Source organism: Tursiops truncatus, chromosome 17, assembly GCF_011762595.2.
Source record: "Tursiops truncatus isolate mTurTru1 chromosome 17, mTurTru1.mat.Y, whole genome shotgun sequence".
Lineage (NCBI taxonomy): Eukaryota > Metazoa > Chordata > Mammalia > Artiodactyla > Delphinidae > Tursiops > Tursiops truncatus.
The window spans coordinates 44500818-44523007 of record NC_047050.1 but is presented as its reverse complement, the minus strand read 5'-3'; the positions used below and the strand labels follow the sequence as shown (position 1 = coordinate 44523007).

Genomic DNA, 22190 nt, shown 5'->3' with positions numbered 1-22190 from the left:
TCATGAAGAACCTAAGGATAAGAGGACACGGGAAGGGGGAAGGGTAAGCTGTGACAAAGTGAGAGAGTGGCATGGACATATATACACTACCAAACGTAAAATAGATAGCTAGTGGGAAGCAGCCACATAGCAGAGGGAGATCAGCTCGGTGCTTTGTGACCACCTAGAGGGGTGGGTGGGAGGGAGGGAGATGCAAGAGGGAAGAGATATGGGAACATATGTATAACTGATTCACTGTGCTGTAAAGCAGAAACTAACACACCATTGTAAAGCAGTTATACTCCAATGAAGATGTTAAAAAAAAAGGAAATCCTTCAGCAGAAGCATCTGCTTGGCCCTACAGGGCTTCTTCAGATGAGCCATGTGGCTGTAAGGTTGGAATTGTCCATGGAAAAGAGGAAGAAGGGGTCAGGGATACTTACTTTCTCCCTCCCATATTCAGTTTCCCAGTGATCAAAGTTTGTTCCATGGGAATTAGCACACCACACTTAAAAAAAAAAAAAAAAAGAAATACTGGGATTTGAGCTGACAGATACTAGCGAGGCTGTGGGTTCCAGGGCAAGAGACTGTCATGATGAGGTTGGCGTTTCAGCCACGTGGTTTTAGTCTCTGTGGAGAGGTGGGCGAGATGAACTAAGGGACGGGAAAGCTCTGGTGGTACATTTAAGTGGCGGTGAGGGAGCTGGGCGTGAGGAATGCAGATGGACAGAGCCTACTCCCTGCCCTGGGAACTGGAAGAATAGCCATGCTGGTGGCCTGTCATGGTCACACCAAAGGCCTCGTGATGTCTTCAGCCCTCTTCTCATTTAACCTTGGGGTTGGGCACAACAAAGCAACCAGAAGAGGAAACGTCTGCTTGTTGGAGCCCAGGGCCTGAGGTGCCCAAGGGGAGCCTAGAACCTTCCCCGCTCACACAGAGGCTTCTTTCCAGTCAGGCAAAGAGCCCCAATACCAACCTCACCGAGAACACCAGACATTTGAGTTGTTAGGAATATTTATTTTTTTCTTCTTAAAAATGTACAAAAAATAAAATAACTGTATTTATAGTTTATAGATTCCCCCTCTCCCATTTACAAAACTATTAAGTTACATTTGCCTTTTTTTTTTTTTTTTTTAAACACGAGAGCAAATTGTCCATCTAGCAGTCTTCCTTGCTTGTCTTTAAGAAAGGGCTGTTTTTAGAATTTGGCACAAGCCCTCTGCTTCTGTTGCATTTGCGTAATTTTAAATAAGAAGGAAAATGAAATGTTTGATTCAGTTCATGCTTCTTAAGTTTCTGGGCTGGGACGTGCCTTAGTCTTTTAGGATCCAATTCCAAGATGATACCCGACTGCATTTTTCTGTTGGACCCAATTCCTAAACACCCATAAAGTCTAAGCAATTTGGGTAAGTATAAGAAAAACACTTGTTTCACATGTCCCTCGTCTTACGTGAATTTTTTCTTTAAAGCTTATTTATTAAGGGACAAAAAAAGAAGAGGAGGCAAGTTTTCCTATCTCTCTGGAGTGTGTTTCTTGGACAATTTTGCTCATCAAAGCTCTGCTCATATACATAGTGAAGGCCACATCGAAGCTAAGCCATGGGCACACCAAGGACGCAGAGGGGACACGGTAAGATGGGGACAGATCAAATGCGAGGGGACACTCTGCACCACCCTTTGCTGGCACTGAGCTCATATGCTTTGTTCTGGCAGTGGTCACCGTGATCATTGCCCAGGGACCTGGGACAAAGGCAAAAGCCCCTTTGATTCATCTGCTGCCTAGGGCAGGATTAGCCAACATTTTTTTCCACAGAGGCTGGAGAGAGAAGGCTTGGTAACCTGTGTCAGATTGCCAAAGATTTTCTCTTTTTCCTATTCTGGAGTGCTGTGCCCCGGCCCAGTAGTATTCGCCATTACATCTGCCGATCACGTCTGGAACCAGCCCTCAGGCAAGGAGCATGGGAGGCGCACTGTACCTCATGCACTCCCAACAGTGAGCCCCACTAGTACCCAGGAGGTTCCCCAAGATGCCGGTCCAGGGCATGGCAGTCACAGGGTGGAGGAGGCGGCGACAGACTGGAGCAGAGGTGAATCCAGGATGTAACCTTTGGCACCACGGAGAGGGGTGATGTGTCCAGAAGACACGGAAAGGTGCCTGCTCACCACACCCAGAGATCTTCCTAGGCTCTGCACCTGCCCACCATTCCATTCAAGTCCTCTGCAGCCTCCAGGACAAACAGCTGGACTGGAGGCAGCCGTTCCGTCCAGCTCTGGGCCTCAGGGGCAATGGGGTGGGAGGGCAGGGAGCCCTTGAAGAGAAAGCCCCCAGGTAAGACATCAAAGTGCTTTACAAACAAATGGGTCCTTACAGAGAACCTGTCCTAGACCTGGGACCTTGGGTGGAGGGTGTGCTCGCTAGTAGAAAGCTAGCGCTTCAACCCACAAAGGTGAACACAGACCCCTAGACCACGTTCCTGTCCCCTCAAGGAGAGCTGTGGCCTGGCCGGTCCATGACATCGTGATCGCTTGGGGAAGCGTTTCTTTTCATCTGCTAGGGCAGCCAGCAAAAGGGCAAACCGCCTCTCCGTCTTCCTCTGGACGCTGCTTTCCGAAGAGCCAGGGCTCTCGGGGCATCCTCGCTTGCTCCCTCCACATCCAGCATCTGGGAGCAGAGGCGGCGGAGCACGGCCTCTCCCGTGCCGGCTGAGCCCCGGGAGGCCGCGGTGGCCTGGAGACCCAGAGCTGAACTGTCGGCCTCGCTCTCGGGACCACAGTTGGGCTTTAAGGGGGCCACTTGTGATGAAGGACGAGCTTGTAAACTGCGAGGCACTCGCAGTGGCCAGGATCCTCACGATAGCCAAGGAGTTCTGCAGCGGGCCCAAGAGACGGGGCCCTAGTGGCAACCCCCCTGCGGTCTCTCCAGAAAGTTCAGGCGGTGCCGACACCAAAGCAGGAGGAGCTGGGGCCTCAGACAATCTCACCTTTGCCACGAGACAGCTCAGAGGGAGGGTCAGGCAAAGCGCATCGCCGTGAGATAAACTCAGTGGCCTCCGGGGCGAGCAGTGCCCGTGGAAAGGGAACAGGGCGCCCTCTGCGGACAGGGACCGAGGCCCCGCGCGTGCCCACGGGAGTAGCTGTCTCGGCGCTCACCGCAGTCACCCGACACCCCAAAGGCCACTTCCGTCGCCCAGCGCGTCTCCTGAACAGCACAGAGGCAGAAGCCTCTTGGAGAAAGCAGGGTCTCCAGGTATGTGCCTCCCCTGGCCAGTGGCAGCAAACATGCCCCCACAGCACAGGTAGAATATATTATTGCCATATTATGAACACTATGTACACGCGCAGCCAGGCACACCTTCTAGGTTACTTACTAATTACACAGTGGCTGAATGTCCCTGTACACGGCCTGCTGGCCACTCACTGGGAACCCCTGGGGGTATCGGCGAGATGACCGTCTCCGAGCAGCCTGAAGGTTTCTCACCAGGAAGGGGCGTCCGCCTCTCCCCCGACCTCTGATGAAGGAAATGGCTCGTTCTGTCCGTCCACTCAGGAGACGTAAGGAGGTGAGACGGCAGGGGCGAGCATCCTCAGGCCCTTCGGGATGAATGGATTGAAGGGGAGGGCTCTGGACGGTGGCACCTGGAGCCAGCAGTGACCGGCAGAGCCCTGGCGGGCCTGGGCCCTGGGCTCCAGAGAAAGGTGGACAATAAATAAGGATCCAACAGGCGCAAGGCCCTTTCCCGAGGCGCTTGGGCTGCGGCTCCATGGCAGGAGCCGGCGGGCGGACCAAACGCACGGACCAAACACGGGGCTTCAGGCCTCGGCCCGCTCCCCAGCGCGGTCGTGTAACAGCAGTTGTGAGATGGGCTGGGTGGGTCTGCAGGGCCCGGGCTTCCGGCTGCCCCGGGGCGAAAGGCCCTGAGGGCTGCTGCCTGGAGCAGGGCTCAGATCTCCATGAGCGTGATCTTGAAGCCCTCCACCGTGCTCTCCATGTTGAGGATGAAGGTGTCCTCATTCGAGTAGTGCTCGATGATGTTGTCGTCCATGTTCACCAGGATGCTGCCGGGGATGGGGGAACAGAGATGCCATGACCAAGGCGCTCAGTGCAAGGGCAGGCTCCCGGCTGGGGGCTCCCTCAGCCATGCTTTTGCAAGGGAGGCCAGGGAGGGGGGCGGGGGCTGGAGGGGAGAGGAGACAGGCTCCCACTCTGCAGCGGCCCCCAAACTGGCCCCCAGAAGCCACTTTGAGGAAAGCAAAACCTCGCTTTCTCAGAACTAACTCCTTATGAAACAGGATTTCAGAGCTCATTCAACCCAAACCTTTTGCTTTCTAGATTGGTAAAGTACAGCCCAGAAGTTAACAGAGCCTGAAATCACAAAGTTAGCTATTGACAGGGCCAGGTCCCCGAACTATTTTCATTAAACCATATTGCCTCTTGAAAATGCATTTTAAAAAAGTACTCCACACTTAGGAGAAGAGGAAAATAAACAAGAGCTGCAGGTACCCTTCCTCAAGCATGTAGTGTGTTCCAGTGTTTTGGAGACCTTGTGTTCAGTCCTCAGGGCAACCTTGAAGGCAGGTGCGGTCATCACCACGGTGCAAATGAGAAACCTGAGCTCAGCAAGGTGAGATCGTGTCCCCAGGTTCACTCAGCTGCTTCACTGCTGAGCTAGGTTTTGAAACTGGCTTTGCCTCACTCTGAAGTTCATACTTTTACCACGTGACCTACTCCTTGGTTAACCATCTGTGTTGGGTTTGGTTTTAAGAAAACCAACAACTTCCAGGGCCTGTCTGTGATTTAGAAGTCCTTTAACCAATCCCCTTCTCTGAAGTCAGACAGATCTTGGTTTGAGAACTGACTCTCATTTTACAGCTATGTGTCATCAGGCAAGTTGTTTAGCCTTTCCGCAAAAATAAGAATAACAACCCTGCTTTAGACGGTGGTTGTTAGGATTAAAGTATTTAGCCCAGGGCCTGAGACAGGGCTCAGTGGAAGTGAAATGTTACCATCGGCATGTGCGTCGACACTGAGGGTTTCTGCTCAACGTGAGACCTTGAGACACCGCTCAAATCTCACCAGCGAAGGAATACACTCAGCCTCTTGCACTGACTTTGGAAAGAACTGTAACATGCATTTTAGTGAGCTTTTCAACCAGGGCTCAAGTGGAAAGGGTTTCCTGCTTGGCTCCAAATTAACCGAGAGACCACATCACTCAAAAAGCCCGAGTATCCCAGATAATCAATTTCCTTTATGAAAGAGGCCCAGAGAAGAGTTTAAAGACCTATTTTCTGCTTTTTGTAAGAAGATAGCTCCAGAAGCTGACTCTAATGGAGACCCTCTCCTGGCACTAAATCCAGCTCCGTGGCAACTAAACTTGGAGCCTCATACACAGGAGGCCCTGGGAGGGCTGGAGACAGCAGACGTGCAAGCTAAACCCTAGGGCTTTGGGGCCACGGACCTGGGTTAAATCTGCGCCTCACCTACTGAACATGAGACTTTGGGCAAGTTGCTTAGCCTCCATCAGCAATAAATTATGGATAAGAATCTACCTCACTGAGTGGTGAGGAACAATAGAACAATACACATAAAGCACTTAGCAGGGGACCCAGGACCTACTGAGCACCAGATAAATGAGAGCTGTCGTTCTTAACAGTGAGAACAAGCAGGTCCAGTAATCATTTCGATCGTTATGTTAGTAATGACCTCAGAAGAATCCTCTATGCCCTGAATCCTTTGTATTCCTACCGTGCTGCCCTGAAACCAGCCCCAAGAGCAGCACGTGATTCCCTATAAACTCTGCTCTCTGCAGAAGGGCGACCTTGCCACTGTCCCCAGGGCCACTCTCACCACTTCCAGACCCCTCTATTCTACCCACTGATCCTGTCATTGGAGGGGGGCATCTCAGCTGACGTCATGACAATGCACTCTCACGCCCTGCTCTCTCTCATTAAAGGTCTTCAAAATGCATGGCACACGTAAGCTGCTCAGCACGCCTTTGGAAGGATGACAGATTTTTATAAAAGGCAGACAACAGAGCTAACGAAAGATGGGCACCATCTTGTTTTTTTTTAAAGGCACTGTATAGACATATCTGATTGGGAAATCAATTTAAGTTCCATTTCTTTCTTACCCTTTTTTGCTTTTCTTGTAAAGCTTTGTTATCTTTTCCACGGGCAGCCCGTATTTCTCAGATATCTGCAACCAATAACAAAAAGGCAGGTGAGTGTGGAAGGGGAGCCAAGCGGAGACGAGAGAAAATTCCAACTTCACCGTCCTGGAAATGTTTCTGGGTGCCAGTGGTCTTCACTCACGAGTCAGACTCTCAAAAAGGCTCATTGCTTTGGACAAACCATAAATCAGTCAACAAAAAATTCACCCACAGGAGAATTTAATCTATGATGAAGGTGTCATTTCAGGTCAGTCAGAAAAAGATGGACTCTAATCATGATGTTGGATTAAATAGGTAGCCATATAGAAAAAAATTAACAAGTTAAGTCAGATCCCTTCTCCACGACTTCCATCCAAATAAATATCACCAAAGATTTACAGGGAAAAGATGAAACCATGCAAGAAGAAACCATGAATCAATTCTTTGTGCAGACATCATCTTTAAGTAAGGAAGATGCCAAGCCAGCTATGAAACCTGAAGAAAAAAGGCCAAAATGTAGATAAAGCAGCATAAAATGAAAAATACCAGTATAGGCAAAACCACCCAAAAAGCTGAGGACAAACAATACACTGGGAAACATTTGTGCAACACAAATGACAGACATGGAACTAAACTTTCTTAAGTTAGAAGGAACACGTCCAAACTAAAAAAAACGGACTAACATGCTCCCTTTGGCAGCACATATACTAAAATTGGAACGATATAGAGAAGATGAGCATAGACCCTGCACATGGATAATGTGCAAGTTCGTGAATTGGTCCATATTCTTTAATACAAATGAATGTATTTACAGAACAGAACAGACTCAAACAGACATAGAAAACAAACTTAGGTTACCAAAGGGGACAGGGGGGAGGGAGGGATAAATTAGGAGTCTGGGATTAACAGATACACACTACTGTATATAAAATAGATAATCAATAGGACCCTGTATAGCACAGGGAACTATATTCAATACCTTACAAATAACCTATAATGGAAGATAATCTGAAAAAATATATACATATAACTGAATCACTTTGCTGTACACCTGAAACTAACATAATATTGTAAATCAACCATGCTTCAATTAAAAGAAGGAAAAAGACTAACAATTCAATGGGAAAAGGAAGGCAACAACATAAAGAAGTAATTCACAGAAAAAATACAATAGGACAATAAGCAAATAAGAAAATGCACCACCTCACTATTAATTTAAAAATTCAAATTTAAACAACAGCAGGATACTACCTTTAATCTATGAGACTAACAAAAACTGAAGAATTGATAATACAGTGCCAGCCAAAGGATGAGAAACAGCAACTCTCATAGCCCATAGATAGGAGAGCAACAAGCTCAACATTTCTGGAGGGAAATCTGGCAGAAGCTATTGAAATTTCAAAGGCATATATCTTTTGACCCAAATAATCCACATCTAGTAATCTGGTGCACAGAAATACACTCAGATGTATGCAAAGCTCTTCAAAGCATCACTGTTCATAACACAGCTAACTGTGTACAACAAACATTCATTAAGCACATTTTGATATTTGCACAGTTGAAAACCACGCCGTCATGCAACCATTAAAAGAAATGCAGGACGCCTATATGAAAAAAATGTCCTTAACATACTAAGTGAAAAAACACAAATTGCAAAACACTGTATATAGTGTAATCCCACTTGTATTTAAAAAAAAAAAATATGTAAGTAAATAGAAAATATTTGAAAGACCCACCAATCTATTAGCAGTGGCTACCCTGGAAGAATGGACAGAAACAACTTCTTCTTTTCACATTGTACAATTCTGTGCTATTTATTTTTACAGTGACCATGATTCAGCTTTATAAATATAAAACTATAAAGTAATATAATAATAGTTTAGAGATGGATTCTGGAGACACCTACCCAAAATGCTGCTTCTCTCCCAAATCCAATCCACCCACCTCTTGTGAGCCCAGTGGCTGGCAGGGCTCACAAACGGCTAGGGCAGGTGAGGTTTGGGACTTGGACTACTGGGCAGTCTAGCAGGGCCTAGGAAAAGAAGCCAAAGAGCCCTGGGACAAAGGTGGGATAGGTTTGGCTCCTGCGAAGAGCTTATTCTCCAGAGAATCGGATTCCCACCCATCCATCCCTTACACTGCACAGGAAGAACTCCCACCCCCTCCCCCAAGCCCCAAAGGAGCAGAACAGGTGGGCTGAGGACTGAGACAGCAAAGGCAGACTGGGAAACAAGTGGCCTGCCTGTCGCACATCACTGCTCCGTCACTGATGGAACTGCCTCATGGCCATACTGGAGCCCAAATGAGCCCAGCACATAAAATAACACGGCCTGTGGGCAGCGAAGAAAATGGACAGAACTTAATGTGGACGGCATCTGTGTGAACAGAACATAAAAGAGCACTTATGAAGACTGCTGTACAGCACACAAGTATAAAATTCTGATCTAAATATATGATTATTGAACTAAAAATTCTGTAAAGGTCAATAAATGAATTGAGGGCCAGGTGGTCGATCCAGCAAACCAATCGGCGTTAGGAAAGATAGATTAGAAAAACCATTTCAAGTGCAGAGCAAAGACACACAGCATAGATGGAAATCATGAAGGGGAAAAAAAAGAGAGGTTTGAAGAATAGAGACAGCCATACCTGATGTGACTATATCCAAAGTCCCAGACAGAGAAAAAGGAGCAAATGGAGAAGAGGAAACAATTAGACAAATAACAGAGGAAAGACCCATGTTTTTAGATAGGAGGGGTATCCTGAATCCCAGGAAGGAGCAATGAGAAAAGAACCATGCATCTGGCCACGTGCCAGATCTCCAAGGGTAATAAAAATACAACATCCTGGAACCTCCCAGACAGAAAGTACAAGTTACCAAAAAAAGAAAAGAAAAAGAATGAACCTGGCTTCAGTCTTCTCATCTGTAGCACTAGAAACCAAACCGGAATAACCCCTACAGACTACTGAAAAAAGGGACTTTACCCCAAGAATTCTGTACACCAACAAGCTCTCCCTCACTTCTCAGGTTAAAGAATGGCATATAAGAAATGCATTTCACCCAAATATCCCATTTGAGGAAAATACTCACAAAAGAACTCTAGCATATGCATCAAAACAAAGACTTCAGCAAAGGGGGAAGAAAACAAGCAATCAGTGTTGTACCATAAATATATACATACGTATACACACACACGCGTGCACGCGAAGACAGACTATATATACTCTATATAACTATAGATCTATAGTTATATATCCATACATAATGTATATACATATAGATATATATGGTCCGTATATAGAGTTATAGGTATGTATAACTACCTATATATAGTTAAATGGACTGGGAATGTGAAATAAGTGTTAAATAAGGATTCTTGAAGTAAAAAACATAATGGAATCAGAGCAATAAGGAGAAGAGACTGAAACAATTTAGGGAAAGTAAAGAATAACTTTCAAGAAAAGATGAAAAACAGTGACTTAATCCAACTGCAAAACTAAAGAGAAAGAGGAAACTGCAAAGTAAAATAAATAAAAACCAAAACATTTATCGTTGTGAGTTGCTTGGCCTGCAAGCGTTGGGTTTTGAACTTTGGTTGGTGTCGTTTGGAACTTCTTTTTAAAATGAAATGGAAAAATAAAGTGTGTTCCTTTTTTGACTCAACATCAGCAAGTTCATATCTTAGTCCCCCTTTTCTGAAAGAGAGGTGAATCTGATTCTTGGATCTTCTCTTTTCAGGGGTTTGACTCCCAGTTTTTCCCAAAGCATGAACGCATATACCTCAGCTCACAGTTCAGTTGATAACAGTCAGGAAATTTGCATAAACCTGCATATCTGCCGGAAGTAGCAGCAGCAGGCAGCATTCACTGAGTGCTTACTAAGTGCTTAGCATATCAGCACAGGGAGTCCTGCATCTATTAACTCGCTCAATTCTCACATCATTGCAACAGAATAGGTGTTTTTAGGAGACCCGTTTCTCCGGGCAAGGAAACTCAGGCTTAACACTCAGTAAGTAATCAGGGTCCCTCAGCTAGGAAGTGGCAGAGACAGGATTTAAAAGGTAACAGTCTGGCAGTCTGGTTTCAGATTCTAAGCTCATAGAGAAAAGGGGCATATGATGGGCCTGTTTGAAGCAGGGCTCATGGACCCCATCCAGTACCAAGAAGCAACTGGCAGAGTTGACACGGGCATCAGGCTGCCGAGGGCAACAGTCTCCAGGAGGACAAAGCCCTGCCCTCTGTGCAGTTGTCAAAGGCAAAGGCAGAGACAGCTGGATAAAATGCCACCCTAACACAGCGTCCTCTGCCTCCACGCCAGGCAAGGAAGTGGGCTTTGCCAAATCCAGAAGCCTGGAAAGAAGTGAGACCGTGCAGGATAGCATGTGGAGGAAGCTGGCCATCTGTCGGGAGATTACGGAAGGAATCCTTCTGCCCAGGAGCTGGATGGTGTCACCACAACACTCCCCTTCCGTGTGCATGGCAAGCACACGCTTCGTGATAGTTCTCAGAGCGGGGGCATTAGGACTGCCTGGTTTTTTCTTTGTGATTTTCAAGTAGTCTGAACTGCTCGTATATGTCCATCATTTTTAAAAGCTCATGATCAATATTTTTAAGGACCCCCTAAGACTTCCCTGATGCCCAAGAGGATCCTAGGTCTTGGACATATCTCATCAGTGTGTTACTGGCTAGCTGACGATCTGGAACTTTTAGACTTTTACTTTGTGGAGAGTTCTCTTTGCCCAGAAACCTCAGATATGTGACAGGCAGAACTAGAGACTTCCATTGGTTTTCACCAATGTAGGACTCTGTCTGCCTGGTCTAGAGGCATCCAACACAACTGCCAGCTCTGGAGGCCGATGACTTTTTTTTTTTTTTTTTTTTTTGCGGTACGCGGGCCTCTCACTGTTGTGGCCTCTCCCGTTGTGGAGCACAGGCTCTGGACGCGCAGGCTCAGCGGCCATGGCTCACAGGCCCAGCCGCTCCGCGGCATGTGGGATCTTCCCGGACCCGGGCACGAACCCGTGTCCCGTGCATTGGCAGGCAGACTCTCAACCACTGCGCCACCAGGGAAGCCCCTAAGGTGCACTTTTGGAAAAGGGGTGGCTCTTGCTTATAAATACTTCCTAGGTGGCTACATTTGACCTGTCAATAGAATTGGGGAGGACAGGCCTGCATCTCCATGCATGAATGACTCAGCTGCATAGAAGGGGGTGCTACCGGGGCCACGAGCCACCTTTTCCCTGTGCACCCAGCCAGCTTCACCAGGGGAGAACACCCTTCTCTAGCCCCTTTGGCTTGAGGGAATCTCAATCTGCCTCTCCACCCCATAGCACTTACAGCCGTCTACTACACACACACACACACACACACACACACACACATATATATATATATATATATATATATTTTCATTTATACAGTGTTTCTGTATTTAAAATTTTATTTATTTTTCTAGCTGCATTGGGTCTTCGTTGCTGCATGCGGGCTTTCTCTAGTTGCGGCGAGCGGGGGCTACTCTTCCTTGCGGTGTGCAGGCTTCTCATTGTGGTGGCCTCTCTTGTTGTGAAGCACGGGCTCTAGGCATGTGGGCTTCAGTAGTTGCAACACACGGGCTCAGTAGTTGTGGCACACGGGCCCTAGAGCACATGGGCTTCAGTAGTTGTGGCGCGTGGGCTCAGCAGTTGTGGCTCGCGGACTCTAGAGCGCAGGCTCGGTAGTCGTGGCGCATGGGCTTAGTTGCTCCACAGCATGTGGGATCTTCCCGGACTAGGGATCGAACCTGTGTCCCCTGCACTGGCAGGTGAATTCTCAACCACTGCACCACCAGGGAACTCCCTATATACAGTGTTTCTATGTGCTACTTTAAACACCTTGTATAGGAACTCATTTAATCCTCGAAACAACACTACATCTCATTTTATCAGTATCTATCTTCATAATAATATCCCATATTATTATTACTCTCATTTCAGAAACGATGAACCTGGGGTACAGAGAGGTTGAGTAACTTGCCCAGGGTCACACTACTCTGAAGTGTCAGAGCTAGGATTTGAACCCTGACTGTGTGGGATCAACCATCATACACACTACTTCTTGCCTGATGGCTTACTATTGCCTAAGCTTCTTTCCTTTAGTTGTTGTGAGCTGTGACTTGGAATGGTTATTCTTCTTGCAATAACTTTTCATGTGTGGACGTCTCCCTAAGTGGACTTAAGTTGCTCAAGGGCTTAAGCTGGCTCTGCCTCTCTGTGGAGCTCAGGAAACCCCACATCTGTAAATGACGGTGATGACATCTGACCGGATGCTCAATTCAGTCAACAAATATATATGCTCAAACACCTGGGGATACACAGAAGACAGCAAGAGACAAAGCCCCTGGGGGAAGAGAGAAACAAATTGGGGAAGAGAGAAACAAAAAAGCAGAGTTAACTCAGGGATTGTTTGGGTGGAAGTGAAGGTGACATTTAACCCCACTGTGATCCAGCGAGACCACAGCTACAGAACACTTGTAGAACTAGCCAGATGTCACAAACAGGAAAGGAAGACACCAAGGAAGAAGGCGTAATGAATCAGTTCAGAATTGGTCTAGGTCAGTGGTTCTCACACCTGGCTGATCTCAGAATACCCTGAAAAACTGTTAAAAATACAGATTCCTGGGCTTCCCTGGTGGCGCAGTGGTTGAGAGTCCGCCTGCCGATGCAGGGGACACGGGTTCATGCCCCGGTCCGGGAGGATCCCACATGCCGCAGAGTGTCTGGGCCCGTGAGCCATGGCCGCTGAGCCTGCACGTCCGGAGCCTGTGCTTCGCAACGGGAGAGGCCACAACAGTGAGAGGCCCGCGTACCGCAAAAAAAAAAATGCAGATTCCTGCTGCTCCACCGCCCTCCCCCACCTCCACTTCAGCAGAAAGGGAATCTGGGGTTGAGGACTGGGAATATGCATTCAAAACAGCTGCTAAAGTAATTTTCAGCTTCACCACCATCCTAGGTAAGTCAGTTTCAGTAATATGATCTTAAAGGCCAGATTAAAGGTATGAAATTTGTTCAAAGGGCTTCTGTAGCTCATAAATCAATCTTCCAGTCATTTTAGGGTTATTTAAAAAAATCCTAGTTCATTTGAAGAGAGATAGATGATACTTTTTGTTGTGTTCATTTCTGGTTTTGTTTTCCCTTTATAGGGTGGGGGGCAGATTCAGTAACAACAAACGCCATGCCAATGACAGATCCTGAGAACAGAAGAGATTACCAAACCCTCCAGCCAGGTGTTTCTTAGAGGGTGGTCCTCCATGCCCTGCTCTGAATTGCCTAACAATGCCAACCACATTGGTAACATTCTTGTGCTTTTTAAAAAAAATTTCAGATGAATAAATAATTTTTTTACATATCATATAAATTCCCCACTTAAACCATTTAAAGTATACAATTCAGTAGCATTTAGTACATTCACAATGTTCTGCAAACGTCAGGACTATGTAGTTCCAGAACAATTCATCACCCCAAAAGGAAACTCACTAAGTAGACTTTTCTCATTCACTTTTCACCCAACTCCTGGCAACAACTAATCTGCTTTCTGTCTCAATGGATTTGCCTGTTCTTGATATGTCCTATAAATTGTACGATTATACAATGTGACCTTACGTGTCTGGCTAGCAATTCCACTCCTCAGTATACACCCCAAAGAATTGAAAACAAGTATTCAAACAAACACCTGTACCTGGATGTTCTTTGCAGCACTATTCACAATAGCCAAAAGGTGGGGGGGGGGGGAATCCAAATGTCCATCAACTGGTGAATGGAAAAACGAAATGTGGTATATCCACACAATGGAATATTATTCAGCCATAGAAAAGAATGAAGTACTGATTCATACTACAACATAGATGAACCTCAAAAACATTACGCAAAGTGAAAGAAACCATCCACAAAAGACAACATAGTGATGATTCCACTGATAGTCACTGTCCTACACATTTTCACATATTACTCCATAGCCCAATATGCTGTTTCAATGCAGCAGTTTTCCAGACCAACAAAAATTCTAGACTGTCCCTTGGCAGTCCTGCTGTCTTCATCACCACAAAAACCCTGGATCTTCTACAACATGGTTGTACAGGGGAGTCAGATATCATTTTCAATGTAGAGTCATATTCAGATGGATAATACATGGATAAAACATAAAATAACTTCCTGAGCCCAGGTTGGGTAATGCTAGACTAAACAGGGGATGAAGAGGGAAGGAGAGATTTCAGAATCTTACTTAAATCATTTTATAACTCTGCAATTTATATTTTTTTCTTAACCAAAACAGGTCATATTTTATTTTGGATTACACTATCGCAGCTGGCAAGACACTTCCTAATCGTTTTTGTTCTGTATAGATTTGGAAGTTAAACGTATCTAATTTGGTTTCATGCAGAGACAAATGGAAACTCACAGTTTAAACTTTCTCTGTGGCATCTTACTCTGATTAGCCTTAAACTGACAGGGAATTGGCAGTTTTACAAAGTTTCCTTCTCCTTAAGATGCTAATAATAAGCCAGACAGGGTGGAAATCAGTGTCCCCATGAATCTCTACTTTTTCTTTTTCCTTGAGAAAGCTCATTCCAGGGCCATCTCGAAGGCTGCATTTTAATAAATGGATTTCAGCTCAGGAGACTACATGCCGGTTTCTCGGAGGCTGAAGGGGGTTCATTGCTTACCGCTTCCATCAGGCCCCTCACGGTGGGGGATTTCAACATCAAGGCATCAAACACATCGTCTGTCTCCTTCCTCACGTACAAAAGCACTGAAAGAGAAGGGACGGGAAGCCGTGACTGCGAAGCCCACACAGCTGCCCCAGGAGACTGCTTCCTACCAGTGGCTGTTACAGATGAACATTCTGTAACTTCTTCCTGTAACCCCCAACAGAAAAATGTAATTTCCAGCAGGCTGACCCTAAGGAAACCCCAAACCATATTCTATTGGGTTAGCCAAAAAGTTCGACCCACCCGAACGAACGTTTTGGCCAGCCCAATATTTAAATGAGGGCCGCTTCCACTGGATTTACAGACCTCTTCTTGGAAAATCATTGTCTTTAAAATAGTGTGGCTGCTACTTCTGCTGTAGGAGCCCCTGGAATGGGTTAAAGGGGGCATGGCAGCGGGTTGATGGGCTGCAGTTGCCACCATCTCCTGCTGGGCTTGTCGATAGCCACACCTGCATGCTGGGCTTACAGCTCACCCCCAGGGCCTGCCCAGAGAGGCAGCTCTCATTAACTGTGTATCTGTGGATAGGAATCACTCCACTAACATAGCAGTAACCATTATCAGGCATCCCAGAGCTTGTACAGACAAAGGCAACCGACTCCCATGACTTTGAGAGAGCCACCCTGAGAAGTGGCTACAAAGGCAAAACAAATAACGGCATTGGTGATAATTACAGTCATTCTCTGTCCTGGAGAACTTCTAACAAACAACGGGCACTGTCACTGACCCTGACTCCTTGTGCCTCTCAAAGCCCAGCTCAGCATAGGAGCTCCAGGCGAGGGGCTCAGTAACTCCACTGTCCCTTTCCAAAGAAAAGCCACTCCCGGGAGAACGAGTTCTCTATTGCTGGAAGGTTGCAGTGCCCTCACGTGTCCCTAGGACTGAGATGTCTCAAAGGCCGTAACTTTGCATTTTGTCTCAGCAATTCCTGATGGCAATTTTTGTGCAGACTTCACAACCTCAAAATATCTGAAAAACACAAGCTTTGGACCAGCCAGCATGTACTAAATATGGATGTAAGCTACTATCACTTTGGCCCGTGTGATCCTTGATTTCCATATAACATTGCCCTCATTCTAAAGGATGAGATATAAAAGGCATGCAGGAATGGAGCTCAAAATGCACTCGAATATTTGATGGTGAGCCTGTGAAGCCAGAAAACCCTTTATAGGTTTAAATATTACTACTGTAATTAACACTACTCAGGTATTTACACTCCTTGAATTCTGAAATGCTCATTACTCATTCACAATTATGATAATATTCCTTAACTAGATCCAGGTCTAAAAATAAAACTAATTATATTAGTGAAGATGGAGTGCTTACTATGTACTGGGCACCTGAGTTTGGTGTTTTACATACATTAACTCATCAAGCCTCCCTCTGTGACGTGGGTACTCCTGTCACCCCATTTTACAAGTGAGGACTCCAAGGTGCAGAGGACCTTCCCAAGGTCACGTGACTCGATGTGGCTGAGGGAGGCTACACAGGGGATGCTCTCGACCATTATGCAAATCCCATTTCAACAAATAGGAAAAAAAAAATTCTCAGTAACAAAAACCTCAAGCCTGTGCAGATGGTGGACGTACGGTAACCTGACTCATTAAAAGTCCAGTGCTGTAAGCAGAAGGTCTCTGGAAGCTCTTGGTGTTGGCTACAGCAGGATGTGGGGAGAAAAGCCACCACCTCCCCTTTCCCCTTACTCCCAGGAGGGACAATGAATCAGCACAGCATCGAGATGCTGAGCAAGACACTGACAGGCCTGTGCTTCGTTTCTCATTCTCTCGGTGAAGTGGGATAAGATCCCTGACTGAGAGAAAATGAGTAAGTTGGGATGTCACAGAAAACAGGTTCCCTGACTTGTACCGTGATTAATCGTTTGCGTCTGTTGAAGGATTCTCAGCTGCTGCTGCTTATGAGAGAGTATTGTCAAACACAGCACGAGCTTCTTTTTAACCTTGTATCTCACTGCTTGATGAGTCAGTATATTCACTACATTTCCCTCAAGGTAAAGGAAAGAATCAGTGCCCAGGAAGAATAAATGTTTGCTTAGGGTGTTTAAAAAGATAAGGTTTAAAGCAAAGGAGGAGACTGTGGACTTCCTGGATCAATAAAAGCATCCCCAGGCTAGCACGGAACCACAGGGACATGGGCCGGGCTGGGGGTTCTTCTCAGTGAAATGTCCCCACCACCATTCCTAATTGGAGCAACACCGGGGGAGGGCCTCAACGGGAACAGTACCTCGCTTCATCCCTTCTTCCTTCATCTGCTTAGAAGGTGCCGGACCAAACTCCTCTTCCATGGGCCTGAACATCCGTTTCACAAGGACACTGCTGCTAGAAAAGGTGAGGAGAAAGTGTTAATTAAGGAAGGCACCCGGGGTGCCAACAAAAAGGTGTATGGATGTGTCGGTCCCTATCTCTTCCCTTTGTTTACGCCATCCCTTATCACGACTGGATCCACGCACCAACCTCCTGCCTCCCCCTCACGGGTCCCAAGTCTGCATGTGGGGCAGAACACACATGCCAGTATCTTTCATGCATGGCCCTAAGACATCCTCCTTGCTGCTGAACATGGATCCACCGAGGTGAGGCCTCTGGGTTTTACCCATTCCGTTCTGCACCTAACCCCCCTTCCTGCTCAGAAGACCAGGGCTGGGGATGCGGGCCTGAGCCCTGTGTTTGTGTGGTGTGCAAGTTATACAGCCCATCCCACCTAGCTAGGGCCTGGGTGTCCCGCACTTTCTCGCCAGCCCCGAGGGCACAGCGTGACCTCTGGAAATGGCACGGGCCTGCCTCGCTGGTTCTAAGTTATGAGGCTGCCCTCGGTTCCTGCTGTTCCACAACTCCATCAGCTTGGAGCAGAGGAGACTGCAGTGGCTGAGGTTCCCTAGACCCGGCCCTTCCTCATGGGAGAGGGTTTCGGTCCCCCTTCCTGAGGGCCCACGGGTCCCCAACTGGCCAGTTCTGGTGGCTCTGCATTTCCTCCCAAAGTCTCTGTCTGTCTGGGCACTCTAGGGAACGGAGGGCTGTTCCAGAGGAAGGAAATTAGAAGAACAGATTGTCACTGAAGAGAAGTCATTGCCGCTGAGTGTCCCCTCAAACTCATATGCTGAAACCCTAACCCCCAGGAGGATGGTATTCAGAGGTCCGGGCATTGAGAGGTAATTAGGCCCTGAGGGTGGGGCCTCCATGATGGGAGTGTCTTTATGAGAAAAGGACACCCTCTCTCTTTCTGCCGCGTGAGGACACAGCAAGAGGATGGTGATCTGCAGGCCAGAAAAGGGTCCTCACCAGACACTGACCATACTGGCACCCTGATCTCAGACTTCCAGCCTCCAGAACTTTGAAAAATACATTTCTGTTATTTAAGCCACCCAGTTTATGGTATTTTGTTATAGCAACCCAAACTGACTAAAACACTGAGAAAATGCCCCTGCATGGAGTCTTATGGTCCTTTAAGCCCTCAAGAGAGCAGGTGTAGGTTTTTAGAAGACTTTAATCTCTCTGGGGATTCCTGGAACCAGGCACATGAAGCAATGCCAGATAGGCAGTTCTGCAGAATTGTTAAGACATGAGATCTGGGGTCCAGACTACCTTGGTTTAAACCCCTGCTTTGCAGACTCACAGACATAGAAGACAAACTTATGGTTACCAAAGGGGAAAGGGCGGGAGGGATAAATTAGGAGTTTGGGATTAAAATATACGCACTACTCTATATAATATAGATAACCAGAAAGAACCTACTGTATAGCACAAAGAACTATACTCGATATCTTATTGTAATAATCCATTGTAATAACCCATAACCTATAATGGAAAAGAATCTGAAAAATTATATGTATAACTGAATCACTTTGCTGTACACTTGAAACTAACACAACACAGTAAACCAACTATATTTCAATTAAAAATTTAAAAAATAAACCCCTGCTTTGCAATCTACTAGCTACGGAAACATGGACAAATTCTTCAACTGCCCTGAGCCAACAGCCTCTTTAAAAGGAGGATGTTGAGAGGCTTAAATGAATTCAACATAATGTAAATTCAAACTCACAAAGTTGCCTGATACATTTTAAGTACTACAGAAGTGTTAGTTAGAGATGATGATGGTCATGATGATCATGATAATTAAAGTTGGAGAGATTTGAGGAAGAGACATAACGGGGAAGAGTACATAAGGCAGACAATTTAAAAGAGCTCAAAGTTTCCATTCACTATCAGATAGCAAACAGCCCAAACTACCACTTTGGCCCAATTTAAGGGCTAAAGTTGGAAAAGCTTCCTGCATCAGAGACTGACAATTATATCAATCCCAAGCTTCCAAGATAATATAAAACCCTGCTCCGGGGCTTCCCTGGTGGCGCAGTGGTTGAGAGTCCGCCTGCCAATGCAGGGGGCACGGGTTCGTGCTCCGGTCTAGGAAGATCCCACATGCTGCGGAGCGGCTGGGCCCGTGAGCCATGGCCGCTGAGCCTGCGCGTCCAGAGCCTGTGCTCCGCGACGGGAGAGGCCACAACAGTGAGAGGCCGGCGTACTGCAAACAAACAAACAAAAAACCCTGCTCCAAAGCCAAGTCCCTATTGGCATCATTGTCATTAAGAAGTTCTTTTTATCAATTCTCAACTGGAGCTAATGGTGGGGTCCAGTGGTAGAAAGAACACATGGTATAAAACTGTGGACAATCCAAAAAGTACTTCTATTAATTCTAATAGTTTAAAGTATTAAACCAACAAGGCTTTAAATTACCATCTTCTACTCTAGGTGGTCCAAAATTATGTTTATGAGCCCTTAATAAGACCACGCTTTTCATCAAAACACTTTACATCTCCTTGGTCAATTAAGTCTTATGAACACTCTGTGAGCCAGCAGCACAAAGACCAATCTTATCCCTATTTCGGTGACGACCAAACTAAGGCTCAGGGCGTTATGTGTCTCATGCAGGGCAACGCAGCTAAAACAGTGAAACAGGCTGTTGAGAGAACCCAGCTCTGAGGAGCAACCTCCTGATAAAGTACTCGATAAATGTGAGATGATGATGAGTGAGGGTATGAGAAATGATATTCAGAGTCAGCATTCTATTTTATTCCATAGTAAGTCAAACTATGGAAATAGCCAGAAGAAAAACTCAAACTCAAGTCCCAGCTGAAGGTGGTAATAAGTTTTTAGAGCACTGTTCCCTCTATCTTTCCCTCACTTTTCTTTAAAACCATAAAAGCGGGTCATATTATTCTGTCATGTCTTGGAGCTGGACTGACCATGACCCTGGGAGCAGAAGATTAAAAATCTATTGACATTGCTGTCAATGACCAGTAGGTTAATGATGGGTAAATAGCCTGAAACATCACCAGACACTCTTTCATGTTGTGTTAGGGTTCCTAAACTAGGGATTTTCTTTCTCTCATTAAGAAAGATTTATTTACATTTTTCCAGGTCTGTTGACTTTTGACAGCACCCCATTCTGAGCATGACAAACTTTGCCATTAAAATAACATCTTGGATAAACCACATTTCTCTTGGGAGTTCAGAAATGTTTTTTCACACTTTCAAATCTATAAACCCAGTAGGAGTCAATAAGCTTGTGTGGTCTGAATTCAATGGTTTCATTTCTTTTTAAAGCAAGGTGAGAAAAAAAGGGGCAGAAATGACTGCCCAATTGACAGAAAGAGTAAAGATTTCAGGTCTCCTAATGTCCTGTTCAATTACACTGGCTTGTAGCACAAAAGGACAAGAACAAGGAGAAGGTGCTTTCTCTGACATCAGTCTCCATCCCGTGGGCACAACATGTTAACATGTAGAGGGACTCCAGTTCCAGCAACATATGAAATCATTGCTTTGTGGGGTCAATGTCAGGGAAAGCAAGTCCCTGAGGTGTAAAAAAGGATGGCTAAGTTTCATCAGAAGAAAAACTGGGAAGGTGTTTGGATCTGAAGCCTGTCTCTGGACATACTTGGCAATGTTGAGCCCTACCTATCAGGCTGAACCACACTAGGCATCAGTACCTAGGTGAGGAGGTACCAAAATAAAGCATGGAAAGGAGGTGCAGGCACCATGGAGACATAGTTTGTCTAGTTCACAACTCTGCTTCTGGCCTGTGTAGGCTGATGACCACATCTGCCCTAAATAAATTAACATCCTTACCCTTTGTTAGCCTCAGAAAAGAGGAGGTGCTCTTATGTTCAAGTCCTCACAAAGTCTTTCACATTATGGAGTAGAATCTCAATTAGTTTATTTTCAACAATAAATCACTCTGGGGAAGAACCTATCATCCCCAAATGACTTTAATCAATGCTAGTTCAGGGTCTTGATAGAAGTTCATCTGACACACTCAGTACACACAAACCAAAATCAACAAACAAACCCCACATATGTTTATAATTATGGTAGTTAAGAGCTTACAATTGAAAGTAGTAAATAACTAGGTCAATAGGCCCCAGAGGAAATACAGATATTTCTGTTTCTGGCTAAGATGTTGTATCTTGTGGCAAACCAAGCAATGTTCCAGCCAAGAACGATGTAAGTAACTGTAAATATATATACATATATATTTAATCTTATTGAAGGTATTGGACACTACTGTTGAGTCGGCCAGAACCTGAGAGCTGAGATCTCAGAGGAGAAAAATGCGAGAGGTGAGCTGATAGTCAGTGGGCCACTTTCCTCTGGAAGCATTTGCCATTTCTCAGCTGGGAGTAGAGGATGGTGATCGCAGCAGAGGCACATACTTAATGGCAAAGAAGTCTGCACAGCTTTTGGCAATCTTATGGTGTTAGAGAAACAGAAATTGGTGTTTAGGGCTGCAAAGTTATTCAGGACTAATAGGAAAACTTCCAGAGAGTAGAGAAGCACAGAGAAGTAAGCCAGACACTGCAGTATTCCTTCCCAGGTATTTGCCAAGTTTTTAAGCTGCACAGGATGAGAGAGTAAGAAGTTAAGCAGAAAGCCCTTGAAACTCACAGAGGAGGCTTGGGTAGTCTCCCCATGCTAAGGAGACAAAAATTGAACTTCAAGCTCCATGAAGGAAAAAGACCCATAGAAAGTCCCTCAAAGGTACAATCTAGGAGTTAGGATGAATTAGAGGTCATCTGAGGTTAAAATAAACTGCAACCCAGCTTTGGGTCAGTTCTGTCCCTGACTCAGTTATGGTGATCTGTTAACTAAGGCTACATACCAGATAGGGAAAACCTTCATAAGGAAAAATATGGTCATCCAGAGCCTCCATAATTTTTACGCATATTGTTCATCATTCAATGATTATCAAATATTAAACAGGACCAAGGGGAAAACATACAATAGAAACACACCCAGATAACATACTTATAGCA

At 45.8% G+C, this 22190-nt stretch overlaps 1 protein-coding gene and 1 non-coding gene across 5 annotated transcripts in view; one reads left to right on the top strand and one right to left on the bottom strand.

Moving 5' to 3' along the window:
* Positions 1 to 976: 976 nt before the first annotated feature.
* The window catches only part of GRHL2 (grainyhead like transcription factor 2), a 165776-nt gene continuing 144562 nt past the window's right edge, over positions 977 to 22190 (bottom strand). For 3 of the 4 annotated variants that reach the window (XM_019925041.3, XM_033843185.2, XM_019925043.3), the window contains 4 exons: positions 17108 to 17202; positions 14822 to 14907; positions 6109 to 6173; positions 977 to 4036 (listed from right to left, as the gene is read on the bottom strand). In XM_019925041.3, coding sequence (XP_019780600.3) covers positions 3922 to 4036; positions 6109 to 6173; positions 14822 to 14907; positions 17108 to 17202 — 361 coding nt within the window. In that variant the 3' untranslated portion in view covers positions 977 to 3921. The remainder of the gene's footprint in view (positions 4037 to 6108; positions 6174 to 14821; positions 14908 to 17107; positions 17203 to 22190) is intronic. The other variant, XM_033843184.2, reaches the window with a different exon arrangement.
* Positions 6810 to 6916, top strand: LOC117308779 (U6 spliceosomal RNA). The gene has a single exon (XR_004522960.1). It is a non-coding gene; the product is annotated as a U6 spliceosomal RNA (small nuclear RNA).